The 24138-nt window shown below is 45.9% G+C and overlaps 1 protein-coding gene across 2 annotated transcripts in view; it reads left to right on the forward strand.

The window, feature by feature from the left end:
* The window catches only part of Zzef1 (zinc finger ZZ-type and EF-hand domain containing 1), a 132538-nt gene extending 109200 nt beyond the window's left edge, over positions 1-23338 (forward strand). The window contains exons 43-55 of one of the 2 annotated variants that reach the window (XM_031354332.1): positions 2112-2311; positions 3904-4023; positions 5626-5817; positions 6654-6754; positions 8337-8472; positions 8565-8924; positions 10489-10632; positions 11931-12099; positions 12826-12924; positions 13547-13712; positions 18494-18647; positions 19297-19368; positions 20840-23338. In XM_031354332.1, coding sequence (XP_031210192.1) covers positions 2112-2311; positions 3904-4023; positions 5626-5817; positions 6654-6754; positions 8337-8472; positions 8565-8924; positions 10489-10632; positions 11931-12099; positions 12826-12924; positions 13547-13712; positions 18494-18647; positions 19297-19368; positions 20840-20920 — 1994 coding nt within the window. In that variant the 3' untranslated portion in view covers positions 20921-23338. The remainder of the gene's footprint in view (positions 1-2111; positions 2312-3903; positions 4024-5625; positions 5818-6653; positions 6755-8336; positions 8473-8564; positions 8925-10488; positions 10633-11930; positions 12100-12825; positions 12925-13546; positions 13713-18493; positions 18648-19296; positions 19369-20839) is intronic. The other variant, XM_031354333.1, reaches the window with a different exon arrangement.
* Positions 23339-24138: the final 800 nt, after the last annotated feature.

A 24138-nucleotide genomic window follows, 5' to 3' on the forward strand; every position in this document is an offset into this window, starting at 1 on the left:
GGGTCCTCTGGTAGTACTATGTCCATCTTTCATACAGCTGAACAGCAGAGACTCCAAACCTAAGGTCTGGCACAAGGAAAAGAACAACAACGAAGCCCTTTAAATGTTCTGGTGCCCCTCTTACTGTTTCATATCTTACAGGATTAGTGAAGGGCATGTGTTCTGGGCCTTTCCATTGTGGAGGGTTAGGTTTTATACAGTGTACTCACCCTAGCACTTCAGGTTCCCTGAGCCTTAAAATCCTTTCATCGACACCAAGCCAAGAGATAGCAGGCATCTCCAACTCCTTCTCTGCTTCAGACCAATAAAACAAACTTTAGACACTTTTTTTTTTTGTCTAAGCATCCATATTAAACCTTGAATCTCCACTCAGGGGGTCCATATCAATAAACCCAATTTTATACCTCTGCCGTTATCCCACACATATTCCCCAGACTTCTGCTTTAGTGAATTAGCAAACTCTTTGTGATCTTTAGTGGTGTAGAACCCCTCCTCACAGACTGCACTTTCCACCTCCCCCCTAGGAGCCTGCTTTGCCTTAAATTTGGTCTAGAGGCAACTGTTGGTGGACCCTGAAGGACCCAGTTTGCCTGGCCTGGCATCTCTTTCAGAGAAGGTCACTTCTGGCTTAGCAGACAATGAAGGATTAATTTCCTCAGTCAAAGGTGGAAAGGGCAGTATTTCAGTGGCAGAAGTACTGAGAGTGCTAAGAGTGAAGAGACTATTTTCTCAGGTGAGACAAACCCTTGTGAGGGTTCAGAGTTCTCAACTTCAGTGTGTTTCCCCACCCCCGTTACAGGATCCCGTTCTTTGCCAGTTAATGATAGACTTGAACCACCGACACCCCTAAGGCTGGGACTTGAATTTTTGTTGCAAGTTAGCCGGTCTTATAACAAGGTCCTCAGCTTGGTTTCCTACAGCTTAAGCTCTGTGGCTGCTGGAGAGAAGATTCTCTTCCAGAGAACACTTAGACACTTGTAGACTGTTTACACCCATCTGGAGCCAGTCAGTTTCATCACTGAGTTCATAGCCCTTCACCATATTCTGAGATGCTGGGAGTTGGCTAACTCTGTCATGGAGCTCTTTCTTTTCCTTTGTCAGAGATACCAAGAGCAACCAACCAGCAGCATTGTTTTCCTTATTTTTCCACAGATTGTCAAAAGTTTTATATACCAAGACACCAAATCTGTTGCCTTTCATAATTAGTCAATCAGGATAATCAAATGCATTTATCTCCTTAAGTGTATAAAATATAAGTTCTCAGGAGAGGCTTCAGTAACTGGAGAGAGAGGCTTTGGTAACTGTAGGTGTTGGAAATTGGGAAAGCCTATTCCAGATACTTAAAAAATTTCATCCTTATATTTCTGTTGCTCTAGAACTACTTCTGGTAACAAAATCTGCATTAGTCAAGGTACTTTAGAAGAACAGAATTGAATGAATGAATATATGTGGGATTTATGAGATTTATGTGAGTGACTTACAGGCTGTGGTCCAGCTAGCCCAACAATAGCTGTCTATCAACAGAAGGTCCAAGAATCTAGTAGTTGCTCAGTCCATGAGGCTGGAAGTCTTATCTGATCTTCAGTATATGCCAGAATCCCAAAGAAGCAAGCTCTAATGCCATTGAAGGAATGGACTTACCCGTAAGAGTGAAGGCAAGCAGGCAAAGACAGCAAGCTTCTTTCTTCCGTGCCCTTTATCTAGGCTGCCAGCAGGTGTGGCCGGGATTAAAGGTGGATCTTCCCACTTCAAATGATTTAATTAAGAAGAAAATCCCTCACAGGTGGACCTAGCCACTTGGGTTTTAGTTAGTCCCAGATGTAGTCAAGTTGAAAACCAAAACAGTCATCACAACACTTTGGGCAATAACTTGCTTGTGCACAGTAATAAGAATTTCGTATTGTGACTTGTCCTCAGTTTCTTCCTGAGCAAGTATCCCTGTACCACTTTTGTGTTCATCTGCAAACTGGGCATAAATATAGTGGGGACCTAAGCTGTGAGGCCTTTTTCTGCAGTCCTTGCTTTAGTGAGGCCTGTGGAGAAATGCAGCTGCAAGGGGCACTAACAGTATCCTTTATGCCTTTCTTTTCCTTTTTGACATGATGCTTCAGTGAAGGACTACCAGCTAGTCCAGAAGGGAGGAGGACAAGAAGGTGGCACCTCTCAGTCTCAGCTGACCCAATACTCCCAGCACTTTGCCTTTATTGCCAGTCACCTTCTGCAAACCAGCGTGGACAGCCATTGTCCCGAGGCAGTGGAAGCAACCTGGGTCCTGTCCCTGGCTCTCAAAGGTTTATATAAAACACTAAAGGTAATGGTGAGCCTTTTCCATTTGCACAAAGCTACCTATATGCAGGGGATTAATCAGGAGGAAATGTCATCTGATTTGGATGAATGGTTAACAATGGGCTGTTTTGAGAAATGCTTGCACAAGGATCGCTTTAAGGAGGAAGCAGAACTTTCCCAGTGGCTTGAGTCTCAGTTTTTCTAGTATTGTTTCATGGGCTTAAACACAGTTGGCTTCATGGAGATATAATCCTGTCAGGGGAGAATTAAACTAGACTGAAAGGTTTGTCTCTTCCCATCTAACAGGAGCTTCTCTGGGTTATTATAGGAATACAGGGAAGAATAAAGGAAGCTGGCATCCCGTGGAGCTTCAAGGGATAGGTGTGGCCATTGGTCTGGGAGGAAGTAGCTAGATTAGAGGTAGATGTTATCTGGGGTGAATAGAAGCCCTGACCTATGATGCCTTTTGGATCCTTAGTGGACTGGAGAGTAGGAAGGCTCTTTCCAGGAGATGCATTAGCATTACTTGCAGGATCATCTTCCTTACAGAGCTGTCCTTGAAAGGATCCCAGCTGAAGTTTATTGCCCCTTGATACTGAAGTGTTCAGTGGTAGCTCTGGTAGGAGGTCATTGTGGGGACTCAGACACCACCAGAGACTTTTCTGCTTGGCGTTCCAGCCCTGGTTAGCCCTGAGGTGTAGTTGTCAATATTACCCTATTGATTGAGTTTCCACTCTAGTAGGAAAGAAGAAAGTGACTCCCTGATAGCAGAAGTCTTAAATGTCTTAAATCTCCATTCAGTTCTGGTTTGGTTTGGTTTTTGTTGTTTTGTTTTGTTTTGTTTAAAAAAAAAAAAAAAACAGGTAGTCATTATGTAGCTTGACTAGACTGAAACTTAAAATGTGGACCTGGCTGGCCTTAGACTCAGAGTTCTGCCCGCCTCTAACTCCCAAATGCTAAGATCAAGGTGTGCACCACTGTGAGTGCTCACTCAGTTTATTGATATTTGTTGAGCACCAAGAACCAAGTGGAACTGGGTGTTCAGTGGTGAGCTAGGAAGAAGGGCTGTGCTTTCATGAGGCTTAGAGTCTTCCAGGCCAGGGGAGGAACTGCCTGAAGGAAGACAGCTCTGTGTCAGAAAGCCTTTCAAAAAGGGAAATTTGAGGTGGCAGATATGGAGTTAGCCTTGGGTAATATGGACAGAAAAGATAGCAAGTTTCAGACCTTGAAGTGGACAGGGCATTGATAGTCACAGAGCAGAAGGACCTCCAGGTCTTTAAGATCGTGCAGCCTAGGGGATGAGGCCAAAGAAGCAGACATGGAGTTTTATAGGACCCAGTCAGCCATAATTATTAGGGCTTGGATTTTAACCTCAAAACTTTTGGGAAAGTAAAGAGAGAGGAAGTGACCGTAAATAGATCTCAAGAGTGTTCAGTGAAAGAACACGGAGTGAATAAGGAGCAACAGCTCATGGTTAAGATTTGGAGTGCTTTCCTACTGACTGGCATTTCTGTTGGAAGGTCATCAGCTGAGACTGGGCTCTAGGAAAAGCTGGCGCTCTGTCCAACCTTAACCATCACTCTATAGCAGCTACAAATCCCTGTCTTGGCTTGGCAGGCTCACGGTTTTGAAGAGACCCATGCCACCTTTCTCCAGACCGATCTGCTAAAGCTCCTGGTGAAGAAGTGCAGCAAAGGGACTGGCTTCAGTAAGACCTGGCTCCTGCGAGACCTAGAGGTAATGAGGAAGGATTAAGCAGAGTTAGCTTGTTCCAACTAGTTCCACCCTGTGTATTCTCATTCTGGGCAGCTTTGAAACCCAGCCTTGATTCTGCCTTCCTGAATCAGGGATCCTGACACCTGTCCTCCCCTGCCAGGAAAATGAATTGGGTGTTTGTTCAAAGAACCTTAGAGGAGTATTTTGTAGAAACACATAATTGGCCATTATACTATGATAATAAAATGTGCTTTTGAATTACTATTTCCCTCCTAAAGTTCCTTTGAGCTAAAAACAGTTTGTAAATACGACCACACTCGTGTTTATCTTATGTAAGACTTCAGTCTATAATCTCACTTTATTGTTGCTCCTCTTAGGAGGCCTTAGATGTTTCTTAGTGGGATTCTTGAAGTTCCCTGAGGCTTCAAGGTCAAGTATGAGGGAGGAAGTGTTGCCAGGGTGTGCTGTATTCCTCACCCTCACTTCCACAGATGCCTGCATTTGAAGAATCAGCTCTGGGTCTGCTTACATCTAAGGGAAATGTGCTAAAACACATTAATGGGTAACTAGGATCTTAGAGGATCTTTTTTACATTTTATTTTTATTTTATATGTATGAGTGTTTTGCCTGCAGACATGTCTGCACCACTTGCATGCCTGGTGCCCCATAGATGCCAGAGGACATCAGTTGCCCTGGACTTCAGTTACAGAGAGTTGTGAGCTGCCATATGAGTTTTGGGAATTGAACTCAAGTCCTCTGGAAAAGCATCCAGTGCTCTTCTTAACTGCTGAGCTGTATCTGCAGCTCCCATAATCACCCTTTTTAATGGCCATGTATACACTAGAAAGTGCTTTGCAGGTTTCTGCCATTATTAATACTTCATTGGCTATATTTTGAACAGTCTTTTTTTATGTATTTTGTCATTTCTAAAAGATGAGCTAGTAGGTCAAAAGGATATCAACATGTTTTAAAAGAAGTATTTATTTATTTAGTGTATGTGAATACACTGTTGCTGGCTTCAGACACACCAGAAGAGAGCATCAAACCCCATTACAGATGGTTGTGAGACACCATATGATTGCTTGGAATTGAACTCAGGACTCTGGAAGAACAGTCAGTGCTCTTAACTGCTGAGCCATCTCTCTAGCCCCAATATAAACATTTTAAATAGCTTAATAGTTACATTTCTCCAAAACAAGTTGGAAAAGAATAATACCCATTTGGGCTATCAAAAAAAGTTAATAAGCACAAGAACTTGCATAGTTTTTGTTAGCATTTCCTTGTTTGTTTGGTTTTCTTTTTGATTTTTCCAGACAGGGTTTCTCTGTGTAGCCCTGGCTGTCCTGGAACTCACACTGTAGACCAGGCTGGCCTCAAACTCAGAAAGCCGCCTGCCTCTGCCTCCCAAGTGCTGGGATTAAAGGCGTGCGCCACCACTGCCCGGCAGCATTTCCTGTAATAAGTACAATTGAACATGCTTTCATCGTCCTTTACTAATCACTCGGACACATGTGTACTCTAATATCTTAAACCTCTATACCCTTAAGTAATTAGAGACCTATGTCATCTTCTCACTCGCTCAACACTTGTCTCCCTGCTCTGCTTGACTGACTATGAGTGTAGATTCTGTCCATCATGCTGTACTCGTCAAAAAAGGAGATCAACACTCTGACTGAACATGGAGACCTGGAGCTAGATGAACGAGGGGACCAAGAGGAAGAACCGGACCGGCCGGTTAGTAGCCCTGGAGAAACAGAACAGAAGAAGCTAGACCCTCTTGAAAGTTTGGATGAACCCACCAGAATATGCTTCTTGGTATGTTCATTGGTCATCATGTGGGTAGAGCACGGGCATCAAAGGAGTGGGTTCTCTTTGGCTCAGGCTATGCTTCATCCTCAATATATCTAAGGACTGCAGAGGTAGCTCAGTGGTTGAATACTTGCTGGTCTTCCAGGAGACCCGGGTTGGATTCCCAGCACCCAAATGGGAGCTCACAGCTGTCTGTTAACTCCAACTCCAGAGGACCTAACACCTTCTTCTGGCCTCCGTGGGTACTAGGCTATACATTGGTACGCGGTCAAACATACAGGCAAAACATCTATCCACATAAATAAATTTTTAGAACTTTTTAACTACTCAATTTGATGTCCTAAAAATTCATTTCCTGTTTAGTCTATTGTATACGGAAAATATCTAGAACAATAGCAGAGCTATATCATTGTAGGGGCTTTAAGATTGACTTATTTTATGTACATGGTGTATGCCTGTGTGGTTTTATATGTTCCACATGCATTCAGGAGCCTGTAGCAGGTCAAAAAGGTCAGTGAATGCTCTGAAACTGGAGTCACAGGTGGTTCTGAACCACCTTGTGGGTGGTGGCAACTAAACCCAGGTCCTCTGTGAGAACAATAAGTATTTTTAACTATTGAGCCATTTGTCTAGCACCTAAAGTGGCTTTAAATAGTACTGCACATTTCATAGTTCATATCATAGTACTCAAAATTTGATATGCTTTTAAAAAGTACCTCCATATTGTTCTTCAGCTATAACCTGGATAACCCAAAATAGTGTTTCATCACTTTGGAGTGCATATTGTCTATGTCTTAAAGAACATATTCATATCTGTCTTTTGCCTTCTTCCATGCCTCCAGATGGCTCATGATGCCCTCAATGCTCCACTGCACATTCTCCGGGCCATATATGAACTTCAGATGAAAAAGACCGATTCTTTCTTCCTAGAGGTTCAGAAGAGGTAAAGACCATTGAGATGCACTTACATGTTCCAAGTGAGAATGAGGAACCTTCACCTGCTGCCAGGGGATCTGGAGAAAGGTCCTGACAGGCCAGGCAGCCAAGGGACTGACCTAGAGTTCTTACTGATGCCACAGGAAAGGCAGCTGTGCCACTTGCCTGGAACATCTCTAAGGGTTTGCCAGTTTCCTTTGAGAATGTCATGTGTGCACTCTTAACAGGTACAGACCTTGAGATATATCTCCTGCCGTCCACTGAGCAGATGGCACAGAGCAGAGCAGAGCAGGTGCTGTGGCTCGAGAGAGATTTTGGCTCCCATGTTTTCATCAGTGTAAATTATTTTTTGTGACTTTTCCACAGGAATGATTATATAACTAACAATATAACCTTCTCTTGGCCAGGAAGTTCAGAGATGGCTCCAGAATCCATCTTCTGACTTTGTGTAGAACTTTACATATCTACCACCCAGTCTCCTCTCCTCTCCCCATGGCCTGGCTTTGGTATCTCTCCTTCCCACACACACATCTTTTCCTCCTACCTTCTTTCTGTCTTGCTTCTCTCTGTCCCCTCCCTCCCTTTTTGCAGTGCTAGGTCTCAGACCCAGAGCCTTGTACATGCTAAGCTACCTCCTTAGTCCTTTAGCTTTTTATTCTAATGTGTAATGAATTTGTGCACTTCTTCCATGTTTCTATTTTACCCTATGCATTACTTAAATCCTGTGTGAGAGGGACTGTGAGAGGACGGCAATCAGGGTACAGCATAAGCTGCTGTAACTGAAACCATAGGAGGCCCTCAGACTGAAGCACACAGAATGTGGGCTTTTCTCACGTAACCATCCAGAGGCAGACAGAAAGGGAGCACTGGGAAGACGGCCCACTTGATAAAGTGTGTATCACACAAGCATTAGGATCTGTACCATGGAGAAGCTGGGCCTGGCAGGACTTGTCTATAACTCTAGTAATGGGAATGTGGGGAGAGAGAAATGGATTCCTGAAGCTTGCTAGTTAGCCAGTCTAACCAAATCAGGAAGCTCCAGATTCAGAGAGACCCTGTCTCTAAAAATAAGGTGGAGTACAACGAGGTAATGAGGTCAGCTTCCCATACACATATCCCAAAAGAAAGAAAGATGGATAGGCTGGAGAGATAGCTCAGTTGTTAAGAACACTTGTTGGCTTGTGGAGGACCTGGATATCATCCCCAGCATCCATATGGTAGCATGCAATCATCTTTAACACTAGCTAAAGGGAATCTAGCACCTTTTGAGGTCAGGCCTGCATGTGATATACAGACATAAATGTAGACAAAACATAAAAAGTAATTTTTGAAAAATAAAGATAAAGAGGAAAGTGGTTCCATGGGGACAGTTTACATCTCTGCCGTGAGGACATGCATGGAAGTGTATGTGTATGCATGAGTGGATGAAAGCTATGACTCTAGCTTGCAAAGTACAGCAAGTGGTGATGTAGCTTGGGGGGAGGGGGTAATAGTGAGAGGATAGCCCTGGGTACCTTTCTAACAAGTGCAGTGTATTTTAAGCTCTCGTCTCCTCCACTTTCTGTGCCTATCACTGGGCTCCCCTTCAGGTTTGATGGGGATGAGCTCACCACAGATGAGAGGATTCGCTCCTTGGCCCAGAGGTGGCAACCCAGTAGGAGTCTGAGGCTGGAGGAGCAGAGCGCCAAAGCTGTGGACACAGACATGATTATCTTGCCATGCTTGGTATGTCACCTGTCTTGGTATCAAAATGTGTGCACTTCTGCCCCCTATAGTGAGAAGGCTGGGCCTCTGTAACAATGGTCTTGACTTTGCAGTCCCGGCCTGCACGCTCTGACCAAGCCACTCCTGAATCGAACCCTGTGACTCAGAAGCTGATTTCCAGCACAGAGAGCGAGCTGCAGCAGAGCTATGCCAAGCAGCGCCGGAGTAAGAGTGCTGCCCTCCTGCACAAGGAGCTGAACTGCAAGAGCAAGAGGGCTGTCCGGGACTACCTCTTCCGTGTGAACGAGGCCACAGCGGTCCTATATGCTCGCCATGTGCTTGCCTCCCTGCTGGCCGAGTGGCCAGTGCATGTGCCAGTGAGTGAAGACATCCTGGAGCTTAGTGGCCCTGCACATATGACCTACATTTTGGATATGTTCATGCAGCTGGAAGAAAAGCACCAGTGGGAGAAGGTAGCCATCTCTGCTCAGCCCAGGCTCCTCTCTGCTCCTCTTCCATATCTCTGGCCCTGGGGTATTTGAATGGTATAGCCCCTTGACAGGAGTGAATACAGCAGACATAAGGGCTGCTCTCATCTGGCTCATGGGTTTTCTGGAATTGAGCTCACAGCACAGACCTGAGTGAGTACAGAGAACACTTGCAGCAGGAGTCCCTGGAAACCTGCCTTGGCCTTCTGCCTTGGTTGCCCCATGACCTTGTTTGTAGAGGCTTATCCAAGACTTTGGCTTCTGGGTGATGGAGATTTCTCCAGAGTCCATGAGATTCTGTTTAGCCTAGTTCTCCAATTTGGAGTTTTAAGTTGGAGACCATGTTGTGTTTTGATTTTTCTTTTCTAATTTATTTTTATTTTATGTGTACAATGTTCTGCATGCATGTAAGTACTTCATGTGTATATTATGCCCTCAAAGGCTAAAAGAGGGTATCATATCTCCTAAAACTGTAGTTTAAAATGATTGTGAGCATTCATGTTCATGCTGCATACTGAATTAGAGACCTCTGTCAGAGCAGCCAGTGCTCTTAACCATTGAGCCTTGTCTCCACCCCATCTGTTTTGTTTTTATATCGGTCTTCTTTATTTTCTTTTATAATAATGCTGTGAGGCCAGAGAGATAGCTAAGTAGTTACAAGCACGTGCTGCTCCTGCAGAAGGCATAGGTTTAGTCCCAGCACTCATGCTGGGCAGTTCACAATCTCCTACAACTCCAATTCTGAGGGATTCTACAATTCCAATTCTGTTACTATCTGCCTCCACAGACACATGTATGAATATGATGTGTTTATATATCTTCAAGCCACACGCATACATATACATGAATATCTAACTAATGCTGGGTCAGAATCCATTTTCCACGTCCTACTGCATAGAAGCAGAGAGCTCAGCATCACAGAAAACATCCTGGTCCACACTTTAGCATCCCTGTGCACTCATTCCTTCTGATGCAGGTTTAGTCACTCTCTCCTCAAGTTCAGGTGCAGAAATCATGAGTCATGCCAGTCCATGCAGTGTGCTGAGCATGGAGAGGTTGATGTGTTCTCTGACCCTTGTTTTGCCCACCTAGGACCATTGGTTTCTGCAAACCCTAGATGGTTAGCTAGCATCACAGCCTTGCAGGCACTGGCAGTATGCTCTAGCCTCATCTACCTTCCATGAAGAGCAGTGGCAGGCAGCTACTGCCTTGGCTGGCCCCTGTCTTAGGCATGTGCTTCTTTGCCCATTGGTCTCCGGAGCTCCTCATTTTGGCCATTCCACCCTGTGTGCTGTAATGTATACTTACAGCTCCTTCTACCTGCTTGGTGGTGAGTGCTTTAGGGGCCTGGAACATCCATGACTACTTCTCTTCTTGAAGGCCTTCCAGAAGTAATTATTCTGATCAGAACAGGGCCTGTTGAGAGGAGGGCTGGAGTTGCATTTGGGGGCAGGTTGGATGGTTGCCAGTACCCTCGAGTGAGTGGATCTCCTTCTTCCTCCTGACGACACTAGCTGGCCCTGCCCTTACCCACTTTCTATCTTCTCAGATCCTACAGAAAGTACTCCAGGGCTGCCGAGAGAACATGCTGGGGACCATGGCTCTGGCTGCCTGTCAGTTCATGGAGGAACCAGGAATGGAAGTGCAAGTGAGGGAATCAAAACATCCATATAACAACAACACCAGCTTTGAGGTACAGCTGAACATCAGAAACTGTGTCTCCCTCTTCTCACCAACCCTAAGAACGTATTTCCTTGTCTCCTGTCTAAAGCCAAGAGTTCTGGGTAGCTAGGTTTCCCCTTCTCCAGACTGAGGTGTGTCAATAGGAAAATGTGGGCTTCTGGCCTCAGAGGAGAGTCTCCTTTTCCCGTAGCAAGCTCTCCCAAGTGAATCTTCCTCAGCTTCCAGCAGTAAGTTTGTATGGGGATATAGAGTCAACCTCCTTAACTGACTAGCCCTCAAAGCTTCGTCTCTTCCATCCTGAATTTGTGCCTCAATAGAAAGTTAAGAAGACATGGGCCATCTCAGGTGCTCTCACTGACTTCATGCCATGCACCTTTCCTTAGCCCGTTAGACATGTTGGGGCTAGCAAGGCCTGGGCTTCTAAGGGAATAGCCTATGGCAGCCGGGACAGGGACACAGAAGCTGGCTCAGAAGTTGACTTGATGACCTGAGACATGATTTCACAGAGATGTAAACCTCCTCACCCTGTCCTTCTAAGCCTTTTCTCTCCCCTGTTCCCAAGCTTCACCTCATTTGCTCAGATGCCAAGTTATACTGCAGAATGGATCATCCCGTCTTCCGACTGCCCCGGATTGGCCTTTGGGCCTCCTGTCGCTGCACCTTCCCCATACTCCCCACTCAGCCCCTGGCCTGGCTCCTCAGCAGCTGTGATTCTTCTTCAGGATAAGATCAGAGTCAGGGGCTGGTGAGATGGCTCAGCGGGGAAGAGCACTGACTGCTCTTCAGAAGGTCATGAGTTCAAATCCCAGCAACCACATGGTGGCTCACAACCACTTGTAATGAGATCTGACGGCTTATTCTGGTGTGTCTGAAGACAGCTACAGTGTATTTACATATAATAAATAAATAAGTCTTTAAAAAAAAAAAAAAAAAAAAGATCAGAGTCAGTCTGGACACCTCTCCTGAGTACACATGGTCATGGCAGAGCCTCTAAGGCCCCACTCGAGCCACACTCCCTGCCATGCTCAGAGCATGCAGACCTCTCCAGTGCAGCTCCCACCTTTCCAGTGGCCCCTGCTGAGCCACTCTGGTGCTCATGTGTCCCTTCCCAGAGAAGCTCCCTGTAAATACCCTATTCTGGCTGCCCACTGAGCTCCACCCTCACAGAGTCCTTGTTCAACACCTTGGCTGGATTGAGCTGGAGGAAGGGACTGGCTTGCTGGTTTATGCTCCATGTCCCTGGTTACAGTAAGAGCCATAGTGGCAGCTAGTGACAATGACAGAAGCATTCTCTGCCTCCCTCTCTAGGATAAAGTTCACATTCCTGGCGCAATCTACCTCTCAATCAAATTTGACCCTCAGTGCAACACCGAGGAGGGCTGCGATGAACTAGCCATGTCCAGCAGTAGTGACTTTCAGCAGGACCGCCACAACTTCAGTGGATCGCAACAGAAGTGGAAAGATTTTGAGCTTCCAGGTAATTAAAAATAAAAAAAGGTTTCTCTACAGACTCTTCCTTTAAAATATTGTGTACATTTTAAAAATATTTTCTAAATTATTTATTTTATGTATGTGAATAACACTGTAGCTATCTTCAGACACACCAGAAGAGGGCATTGGATCCTTTTAAAGATGGTTGTGAGCCACCACAACCATCAAACTCAGGACCTCTGGAAGAGCAGTCAGTGCTCTTAACTGCTGAGCCATCTCTCCAGCCCACATTTATTTATTTGATGAATTGAATATGTGTCACAGTGCACCTGTGGAGATCAGAGGACCACTTGTTGGAGTCAGTCTTCTCCACATGGATCCCAGGATCGAGCTCAGGTTGTCAGGCTTAGCACTTTTGTCCCTTGAGCCATCTCCCCAGCTCTATGTGGAAGCATTTAAACATACTAGTGAAAGCCAGTGAGATGACTCAGTGGTAAGGACACTTTGCTGCCAAGCCTATCATCTTGAGTTCAAGCCCCGGGACCGACACAGTGGAAAGAGAGAACCAACTATACACATACCTTAGCATGTACATGTCTACCTCGCACATACTTCTCACCCCAAAATAAGTAAAAGGAAAACAAACTTTTAAAAAGCATAATATTTAGAAGAGGAATTGTTGGCAGGTTTTAAACTGCGCTTTATGTGTTTAATGAGAAATTGCTATCCTTGCTGCTCCCATATCCTGACCTGGCTCTGGTTTGTGACCCAGGAGATACGCTGTATTACCGATTTACCTCGGACATGAGCAACACTGAGTGGGGATACCGATTCACTGTGACAGCAGGACACCTGGGGCGGTTCCAGACAGGTGTGTGCTCCCACTTTCTGTTTGCATGCTTGCTCGCCAGTCATACTGGCCAGAGGTGTCATTATGTTCCTGACTTCTGTTAAAATCAGAGCAAGTCTTGTGTCTTAGACCTTCCAAATGTGTCTTACAACCCGGCTTTCTTCACAAGGTCATGGATGGCTATTTGTACACTTGAATGGTAAGATAAAAGAGCCTTCTGTCACCATGTAAAAGAAGATCCTTGGGGTTTTTTTTTTTTTGCCTGGGCCTTTTGCAAAAATGAGGAACTGAGAATGTTGTTCTTGTATTATTTTACAAAAAAAAAGTTTAGTTCCAGCCAGAATTTAAATGTTTGTAAGATTTCACCCTATCTACTAAAATGTGAATGGCTTACACGATGTAAAACTTTTAGTTGGGCAGTGGTGGCGCACGCCTTTATTCCCAGCACTTAGGAGGCAGAGGCAGGCAGATTTCTGAGTTCGAGGCCAGCCTGGTCTACAGAGTGAGTTCCAGGACAGCCAGGGCTACACAGAGAAACCCTCTCTTGAAAAAAAAAACAAACAAAAACAAAACAAAACAAAAAAATGTAAAACTTTTAATGTAATAATTATTTTTAAAATGTCTGTGTTTGGGGTGGTACCAGGGTTTGAAATCTTGAAGCAGATGTTGTCTGAAGAAAGGGTTGTACCTCACCTCCCATTGGGCAAGATCTGGGAATGGCTGGTGGGTGTGGCCTGCCGCCAGACTGGTCATCAGCGACTGAAAGCCATCCACTTACTGCTGAGGATTGTGCAATGCTGCAGCCACAGGTAGGCTGTTGGGCTCAGTCCCTGGAGACACCCGCTCCTACTTGAATGTGATTTTATTGTCATTCCCTTAAGTTAGTGGGCTTTTATGTCCTGTTTGAGTAATTTTTGCTTCATTCAGAGGTCATAAAGGTATCTGCTGGTTTTCTCTAGAACCTTACCTGCCTTTCCTTTCACATGACATCTATCATTCACCTGGGATGAATGTTGGGATGAGTTTTAGTGTTTTGCTCTGGTTCTCTGATTGTTCTAAATCCACCTATGACCTGAGCACTCTGCACTGTTACCTCTGGTCTCACATCTTCATAACTTTGGGCGTTTTCTTGTCTGTAGCCTGTTGCTGTCTTAAAGATTACAGACTTATGGCAGATTTACATATCTAATCATTTAATTGTGGAAGTCCTTCAGCTTGCTTCTTTACTTAAAGATTGTCTTAGGTGTTTGGTTTTAAGGTGAGGGCTCGCCGGGCAGTGGTAGCACACACCTTTAATCCCAGCACTTGAGAGGCAGAGGCAGGTGAATTTCTGAGTTCGAGGCCAGCCTGGTCTACAGAGTGAGTTCCAGGACAGCCAGGGCTACACAGAGAAACCCTGTCTCAGAAAACAAAACAAAAAAACAAACAAACAAAAAACATGAGTGCTCAATATGGAGCCCCAGCTGGCCTAGAGCTAAGTCCTCCAACCACAGCTTCCTTAGCCCTGGGATTTCAGGTATACCCTGGTATCCCTAACCTATGTTAGGGGTGTGTTTTTTCACTTTTGATTTATTTGTTTGTAGACAGGGTCTTACTACGTAGCTCTGGCTGGCCTGGAACTTTCCTATGTAGATTAGACTGGTTTCAAACTCAGAGATCAGCCTGTGTGCAGCACTGACTATGCTGAGTGGTTTTAACTCTAATTGCCTACCTATTTTCTAATGATTTATAAGTCTTTTTGACTAAAGGTTACCTATCCATTTTTATATTGGCATTTATATTAATTTTGGTATTAATTTTTACACATACAGAGAAGATCAGGGTCATCCTCAACTACATATTGAGATTAGGGGCAGACCAGGATACATGAAACCCTGTCTCAAAAGGGGTGGTGGTGGTGGTGGATAGAGAGAAGGTTCAGTCTTTACAGTGTCTACAGTTCAGGTCTTCAGCATTGGAGAAGGAGAGTAGCAACAAGTAGGTCCCTGGAACTCATGGGCCAACCAACCTAGATGAACCAGCGAAGTCTGAACTCATCTCAAGAATAAAAGGCTCATGGGGCCAGAGAGATGGTTCAGCAGTTGAGAGCACTTGTTGCTCTTCCAGAGAAGTTAGGTTCAAGTTCCAGCACCTGCATGGTAGTTCATTCTCCAGAACTCCAGTTCCAGTTCCTGGGTAGCCAATGTCACCTTCAGACCTCCAAGGACACCAAACATGCACATGAGTGCACATACTTTCAGGCAAAATAATCACATATAAAATGAAATGAATGTATCTAATAAAGAAATTAATATAAAGTACCAAATGACTGAGAAAGACTCCTGATGCTGACCTCTGGCCTCCACAAGCACACTCACAGTATCTGTACGCATATGCACATGAATACATACATAGGCAGGCCATACACAAACACATATACACAAAACCATAAAAATGTATTTCAAGCTGGTGTGATGCCACATGCCTTTAATCCCATCAAGGAGGCAGAACAGTTGTGTCTCTGTGGGTTGGAGACCATCCTGGTCTACATAATGAATTCCAGGCCAGCCAGTGCTACATAGTGAGTTCCTGTCTCAAATTGAAAAAGGAAAAACATTTTTTTCTATGTCCCCATCACCCTTGTATGCATATCTGGACCCTGTTGTTCCTACTCCCAACCTCTACCATGGCCAGTGAAACTTTTTTTGTGATGCTGGGACTTGAACCCATGGTCTTCCACATGGTAGGCAGGAACTCTACCACTGAGCCACATACACCCCCAGCCTCCTAATAGCTCTGGATATCAGTGTCAGGGGAATCAAATTCCATAGAATGTTGATCCTCTAATCCGCAGCCATTTTCTCTTCTTCCATTGTGTAGGCCCTTAAAGTCATTTATACATTTCTGTAGACAATTCATACAGATTTTTTTTGGTATATTCCTAGGTATTTAATGTTTTTATGTTATTATAATTATTATTTAAAATTTTTGCTGGTTATGATGGTCTATGCCTATAATCCCAACACCCAGAAGGCTAAATAATGTTTAAGGCCAGCCTGGGCTACACTGTCTCAGACTTTGGTTTTGCTGTATCACTTTGGCCTGTTACCATATATTCGACATGTTCTCTGAGCGAGGGTGTGGATTAGGCCACCACTCTCAGTCATGGTATCTGTGATGGCAAGTCTTAGTTCTCTCTCTCAGTGCTCCCTCACAAGAGCAGGCTTTGGCCTTTTACTCTGACAGGACTTCTGCTGCAGTGTTGAGTAGAAGTAGGAATGTGGCCGTAGCTTCACCATCCTCTCAGAAGAAAAGGCTGTGGCTTCTGTGCCACAGTATACACAGTAGCCATGCATCCCACCCACATCCCTGAGCAGGAGGAGCTGCTCTTCCCTGTATTTTTTAGGTATGTGGATAAAATACACATACTGTATGAGTCAGTGAGAGGTGATGATATTCAAAGTAAAAAGGAAGATAGTTGGCTGTCCTGGAATTCACTCTGTAGACCAGCTGGCCTCCAACTCAGAAATCCACCTGCCTCTGCCTCCCAAGTGCTGGGATTAAAGGCATGCGCCACCACTGCCTGGCTTTTGAAGATAGTTTTTTAAAATTAAAGGAAAAGATTCCTTTAAGGAAGAGAAAGTGATGGTTCACTAGGCTGGCAGCAGGGGGGGGTGAGAGAGGGCTGTGAGAGAGGGGTGAGAGAGGTGCTTGCTGTTAGTACCATGTCCCCTTATGCAGACACTGTATGCCATTTAACTCCAGAGGAGCTCCCAGTAGAGTACCTGGATGGTATACTCTATAAGCAATGTCACATTGCAGAGGTCTTCGGGCTGGCAGGCCCTTCTGGCTGTGGTACAGGGACTTTCCACAGTTTTCTGGCTTCTGCCAGTCTTCTTTCCAGCAAGGACTCTCCTGCACGCCTGAGCCTGGGGGAACTCTCATGTACCTCCCTCTGGCCCTTCCATGCCAACACGACACCCTGTATCCCTCCATTATGAACCTGTAGGACGACCTGGGGGTACTAAGGGTGGGAGACACACAACCTACTCCCCAGTGCCTTGCCCCATGGGCTCCTTGGAAAGTTAAAGACTTCCTGAGCTGAGGGTAATAGAAGCCAGAGGAGAGGGCCAGTCTCAGAGGAGGGCAGCCCCGCAGGTGCCTCCAACAAGTCCACTGAATTTACCCATCTCTTCACTTTATGAACGTGTGCTCCTTTGGGGGAAATGATGGAAAAGACAGCACTCAGAGGAGAAGAGTCCTCTGAGAGTCTTCACGCTCTAAAAGAGAAAGGTAGAATCACTGTATGTGTGTATGTATACACATGTGTATCCTGTAGTGAGCCCAGAGGATTGTTGATTTCCTATTTTTTTCTTCTGAGAGGTTTTGACCTGAGATCACAGCCCCACCCCCTGCAGGTTCAAACACTCAGGGATCTCACCTCACAGGTCTGAGAAGGATTAGGTCTTCTCCTAGAGGCAGGACTTCAGGTCCAGCAAGCTTGCAAGTATATTTTCTTTTTCATAATTGTATCTTTGAAAGAAAGATTCAAGAGTATCTTCCTTCCTTTCTTCCTTTCTTCTTTCTTTCTTTCCTTCCTTCCTTCCTTCCCTCCTCCTTTCTTTCTTTCCTAACTTCCTTCCTTTCTTCCTCCCTGCCTCCCTTCCTTCCTTTTTTTTCAAGACAGGGTTTCTCTATGTAGTTCTGGCTGTCTTTGAACAAATTCTGTAAACCAGGCTGGCCTCAAACTCACAAGAGATCCACCTGCCTCCGCCTCCTGAGTGGGTGGGAGGAAAGGTAGGCAGTGCCACCACTCGTGCAAGTATATTTTCTGTTTTATAATTGAATATCAAAATAATGTTTGTCTTCCTTGTCCATTCACTAGTTCTTTGTTTTTTCATTTGTACATTTTATTTTATATGTGATATGTTATACCTTACTTTTTCCACTTAATATTTAGCTTAAAGCTGCATGGTAGTTCACACCTGTAATTCCAGTATTTGAGAGGCTGAGGCAGAAGGATTGTGAAGACTTCAAGGACAGCCTAGGGTACCTAGTGAAACAAAATAAAACACATTTGCCTGGAGGTTTTTCAGCTGTCACTAGGTCTTTATAGGGACTGTTTTTAAAACACACAATTAGGGGCAACAAGTTCGCTCACTGGGCTAAGATACTTCTACTGAGCCTGCTGACCTGAGTGTGATCCACAGAACCCACATGGTGGGAAGGAAGGACCAACTCCCTCAAGTTGGCCTCTGCTCACCATGCTAGGGTACACACACACACACACACACACACACACTCTCTCTCTCTCTCTCTCTCCCCCAATAAGTAAATGTATAAGTAAATGATAAATAAATTTAAAAACAGTTAAAAGAAAAACTGCAGTGACCCCTGTGACACACTTGCAGCCCTCTGGATTCTTTAGAGCCATTTTTGGGGTTGAGGCACTACCCTGCTCCTTCTTTACTGTTGATGACTGTGTGACCATTTCAGAAAGAACTGAGGTGGCTATATTACTATGGGGTGGAAAAAGGAGAGCCTGACCTGCAGTTTCTTTCTTGGGTGGTCTACTTCTCAGTAAAATGATTCCATGCTTGTCCCCCTCCAGTGACCTCTGTGACCTTGGGCTATTGAAGCCCCTGTGGCAGCTCTTTACTCACATGGAGTATGGCCTATTTGAGGATGTGACACAGCCTGGCATTCTCCTGCCCCTACACCGAGCCCTCACTGAGCTCTTCTTTGTCACTGAGAACCGTGCCCAGGTAAGGATGTGTCCACCTCTTGCCCTGAAGTCTGAGCAGAGAGGATTGTACCTCTGTATGCTTTTACCAGTTCCTGTTCGTGGCAGGACTAGTTTTACACCCAAGCCTGCAAGCCCAGGTTGTCCAGACTTCACAAGGAGGTAGACCTGGGCCTGCAGTCCAGCATCCACAGAACACACACCCATATTCCCAGCCCTGGGAGGAGAGAACCTCAGGTCAACTAGGATTGCTTATTTTGTCTGGCCTATAGCCAAATGGGGCTAAGGACTGCCTTAGACTGGCTCTTGACAACAGGGACTTCTGGAAAATCAAACAGATTTGTTCCTCTTCCTCCTCTTCTTTCTCTCCTAGGCACAATAGACTCATTGAATTGCCACATGAAAGGGCCTTTCACAAGTCCTTTGCCTGTCTTCCTTAGGAAGACATGACAACAGTACCTTGCTTGGTCACCCTATGGGCATCAGAGATAGCCCTAGAACCAGGTCCCTGGTCCTTCCAGCTAGGCTCCTTCATGGCTGTGAGTGTGTGGTATCACAGGTGCCTCGTAGTGAGCTTGCTTACCCCCCTGGAGGCTCCCATCTGCCCATGGGTGTCCTCTATTCAGCCCTCCTGCCTTCCATCACTCAAGAAGCCCATGCTGTCTTTACAGGAGCTTGGCCTGCTGCAGGAGTACCTGCTGGCCTTAACCACCGAGGACCACCTTCTCCGATGTGCAGCACAGGTACTTCCTCCCTTTTCCCAAAGAGCTGGCCTGTAGGTCATGTTCCTGTGACAGATAACACCCCCTCACTTGCCGGAACTGGGGGTGGGGTTGTGAGAGTGGCTGAGTTAGAGTTGCAAGACAGGTCCAGACCCTGCCAGAGTTTACATGGAGCTCAGCTGCAGTTCAGTCACTTCCTTCTGCTCTCAGAAAGAGCAGGGAGCCTCATTTATCACTGTCACTCATATTAAACTGTGGGGTCAGAAGACACTAGCAAGAATTTGTGTCTGTAAAACCAAAACAGCCAGTGCCTTCACTTAACTACTAGTTGGCTGATCTTGGAAGTTTCCATAGATTTAGATTTTAGATATTTTTAGATTTTTTTTGGATGTACTTTGCTTCCCTGGCTGGAAAACTCCTCTTTGACAAATGATAGAGGACCCAAGAAAGCTATTCGTTGTTACCCTGTATACATCAGTGTGCATCGTTAGCAGTTAGACTTACGTGTCTAAATTAGAACAATAGTTAAACATTTATGTATCACTTCAATTTTTAAGACAGTAGTAAACACATTTCATGTTAATGTGTTTTGGGAAAGATCTCTTCAAAACAAAATAATATTGAGGATGGCGACCCTAGTTCCATTTTTGTAGACTTCTTTAATGTCTGGGTCAACAAAAGCTGGACTCTTGTACTCATCTGCCCTGTATTCATCCTGGAAAAGGAAGTGTGCCCTAGACTAGAACAGACAGATGGGGGATCTCCACTGCTTGTAGAACTTTACTCAGGTAGGCATCCACCTGGGACTCTTCCCAAAGCCCAGATCTTCAAGGAAGGCTCTGTGTGGAAGGTTAAAAGTGTTTTGTTCAGAACTGGGGCTTCCCTACCAAAACAGGGAAAAGAGCAGGTGGGGCTGCTGAGATCTCTTAGCAGCATCTGTACTGGCTACTATGGCCCTTGCTTTCTTGGTGTGCTATAAGAGATTTTGATGTGTGGCTGCTTTGGTTCCAGCTTTCTCTCCTGTGGGCTTGACTGGCCCTCATGCTTGCCCTATGCATATCTCGTCCCCCTTGCCCTGTAACCCTCCCCACAGCTGGCCAGTTTCTTCACTAGTGTTCTTCCTTCTAGCCATGTCCTTCTAGGACAGCTGCTTCCCCTACACTATTTATGAGCTCCCCATGGCTACCTTTCCTCTAGCACTGGCTCTTCACTTCTTGTGTGAATCTCTGTGCTTCCCTTCTGTTCCTTTATATGACTTTCCCAGACCCCTGCTGTAGCAACTAAACTGCTGCTGTGGCCCATGGTTGCTTATTACCTACCCCAGGCTTTTCCTGTGGACTCTGGTTTTGCTTCCTTTCTCATTCTACCTTTGAGCCACTGGGTAAGGGGACTACCTCTGGCTCACCTCATCACCCTCCAGTGGTGGAACTTAGACTTAAGGGTGAGGAAGTCAGTGGCTCTTGATGTTGGTAACTGCTCTTTCTCTCCACAGGCTCTGCAGAACATTGCTGCTATCAGCCTGGCCATCAACTACCCAAACAAGGCCACCCGCCTCTGGAATGTTGAGTGTTAGCCTCAATGTGATATGCATGGACTTGATAATTTGTCTACAGGGGTTTATAGCAGACCTCCAACCTTGCTCAGGAAACCCCTGCAGCCTCTGCACCCAGCTCTTTTTGAGCCCACTCCCTGCTCTCGTCTGGATGCCAGGCAGCCACCTCATCAAAAAGGCCCACTGTGCAGGCAGGCGCCACATGTCCAAGAAGGCACAGCAGTGCAGAGTGGCTCAGGAAGAGCCATCAAGAGGCCTTGGGAAAGTTATTCAGAGAATAGAGAACAGAAGCCAGTCTCTTCCAGGGGAGTGAGAGCACTGAGGACCTGGAAGCAGTCTCTGAAAGGATTCTGTCTCCACTGAGTGAGAGCTGCCTAGTCTTGCCATCAGGAGAAAGCGACACCCACCCAGAGCTGCCTTTGCAGTAAGACTTGCAGCTTGTAGCAGCAGTGGCGCAGTTGGGACACCAGCCCACAACCAACATGAGCACCTCCCAGCCACCACCAGTTCCCAAGCAATCTTCTTCATGCCACAGCTCAGCTGGCCAACTCACAGTGAGAGCAAGTGCCCTTGGGAACAGCTGACAGGCTCTGGTCTGCTTGTCACCCATATGATAGCTCCCAGCACACATCTGTATTTCTTCACTTGTTTTAGTATGTTTTGGTTTCCCCTCATGTTTTTAGAAGAGAACCACACCAACTCTCTGAGAGTTCCCCAAGGGAATGCCTAGGGACAAACTGGTATGTGTGGAAGTAACAGAAATGGAGGGATTCTCCAGCACCTGCGGTGCCAGCAGTACCCTCAGAGAAGCCCTTGTTCAGAAGTCAGGACACACCTGATTATACTTCTACTCTAAGGTCATGGTGATCAGCAACCTACCACCTTGGCCCTCTTGCCTGGTTATTTAGCCATCCCCTGTCTAGCAATAACTACATTAGTTCTAGTGAATGCTTTTGCATATTTCCTTCTATGGCTTTAGACTTGCCCTGAAGTGCTGATGACTTTTTCCCCCAGAGCCACAGAGTGGGATGCTGGGTTGGCATCAGGCTGTGGACTTTCAGGAAGAGAGAATCCTGTGGCACCTGCTGTTGAAGGGCAGGTATCTGGGCCAGAGGTATGTCCCACTTCCCAGGCATGATGCAAAAAAGGCTCTTAATAGCCAGGGACACTTGGCTGGCTTGTGCTGTGGCCAGGCTTGCCCCTTTGGCATTTGAAGACCCTTCTGGGAGTTGGCAAGGGATACCTTGGCAGAACCTGAGCCTGCAGGTGTGGGAGCATCTTGTGGAAAGGTGCTGTGCCTTCTGGCTCCACTTCCTGCCCAGTCATAGAATTAGGTTATCTGATGAACCCCAGTACACAGGAAAAGTGGCCACAGATGGGAGGGGAAGGGTCATAAAAACAGAAACAAATGGAGTGACCTATGGTCCACCACCCTGACATCAGAGGGATCTTGGTCCAGGTGCCATGGTGTAAGACATGGTGCCTGCTGGCCCAGAGGAACTTCTTTCTCATCTTTTGCTCTTTGCCAAAGCACCTACGCTTTGCAAGCTGCCTAGACCCCAGAGAAGGCCCCCATTGCATGCCGTTCCCTCCACATAGGTCTCAGAGAAGAGTCAGAACAAGTCTCGGTACATGGTAAAGAAGCCTCACTCACGGTGGCTCAGGTCACACAGCAGTTAGAAGATGGGGGAGGAGATGGCACACTTGCACCCCTCCACACCTCAGACTGAGTAGAGAGAGCAGATGGGTAGGGCAGGGCAAGGCTGGGGGCCTCCCTTGGGACAGTGGCCTCAACTCTCCTCCCACCCTTCCATCAGGAAGAGCAATTGTAAATAAACGCTGGACTCCATAGCTCCTCTCCATTCACTGCTTGCTGTTTTCTCTACGTGCTTCAGTTTGCATAGAATGAGCTTAAGTTTGCCCTTCTTCACACAACACAGCTGCTCTCTGACAGGGTCCCTCCTGACCTGGCCACCTGCAGCCCACTGCCTCTGCTTCTCTAGGCCACTGGGTGGCACTGCTGAGCCAGGCCAATGTCTCCTGACCCCAGCCGAGGGGCAGGAGGTCCCAAAGGATTTCCATCAAGGCCAATGTCCCCTTGACTCTTAGGAGGCAAGACTGCCTGGACTGAGACAAAACTGGCAGGCATAAGGGGTCATGGAAACATGTGCCTAATCTATAAAGAATTCTGTTCCAAATCATATATATTGTACAGACACTGTTCTAATGAGAGGAGTGACTTATTTTCATCATCGTTTTTAATTTGTTTTCTTACGGGTTTACGATTTTGAATTTTTCTTATTTGGTTGAGAGAAAGAATTTTGATTATATCAGCTGAGTGAGTTCAGCCTGTAAAAAGAATGTTTTAAGTTGTGGATAAGATATGCAAATGAAGAGAAATATATTGTAAAAATTCTATATAAAAAAAGTACAACTCTGTGTGGATTTCTCCCTTTTCTCTTCCCTTCCCTGCTCCCTTACCTCCATGGAAGGACCTTGCTGTATCCTCCAGGCTTGCCTGAAACCCACAGTGCCTGCCCATTCTCTCATGCCTGGCCCTTCAGTTTCTCTTGTGAAATATACTTTGAAGTGTATGCCCAGACAGACAGATGGGATTTACAGAACCTCATCACTGCCTGCTTGTGAGAAGGAGTCCAGAAGACCCCTCAGGGTCCAGCCTCTAGTGGCTGAACTGTGAGAGCCTTCCCCTTCACTGTGGCCATCCAGGGGATCCGTCCTCCATCCTCGGGTGGTGCCTTCCTTGAGCACCATCCTGGTAATCTCACTTCTGTCTCTGGGATGCTTCCTTTCCATCTCCTCTTGCAGTCGGGGTGGCTGTGAGCCATTCCTGCCACAGAGACACTGACACCTGCTAGGAGGCTCTAGGGCAGTGGTTGTCAGCCTGTCACGACTCCTCTGGAGGTCAAATGATTCTTTCACAGGGGTCCTAAAACAGATATCCTACATATCAGATATTTAGATTACAATTAATAACAGTAGCAAAATATTTATGAGGTAGCAATAAAAATAATTTTATGGTTGGGGGTCACCACAACTTGATGTTGTAGCATTAGGAAGGTCGAGAACCACTGTGCTATGAGAAGGATTCTTAATCCTATCAAGCTGGCAAAGCACTGAGCTTGGAGACCCCACTGTAGTCTGCTGTCATTGGGTGAAAGGCAAGTAGCCAGAGAGCCAATACACAGCTATTAAAGCAAAAGATAGGAGTGGGGTTCCTT

The sequence above is a fragment of the Mastomys coucha genome, unplaced genomic scaffold, assembly GCF_008632895.1.
Source record: "Mastomys coucha isolate ucsf_1 unplaced genomic scaffold, UCSF_Mcou_1 pScaffold5, whole genome shotgun sequence".
In the NCBI taxonomy this organism is placed as follows: domain Eukaryota; kingdom Metazoa; phylum Chordata; class Mammalia; order Rodentia; family Muridae; genus Mastomys; species Mastomys coucha.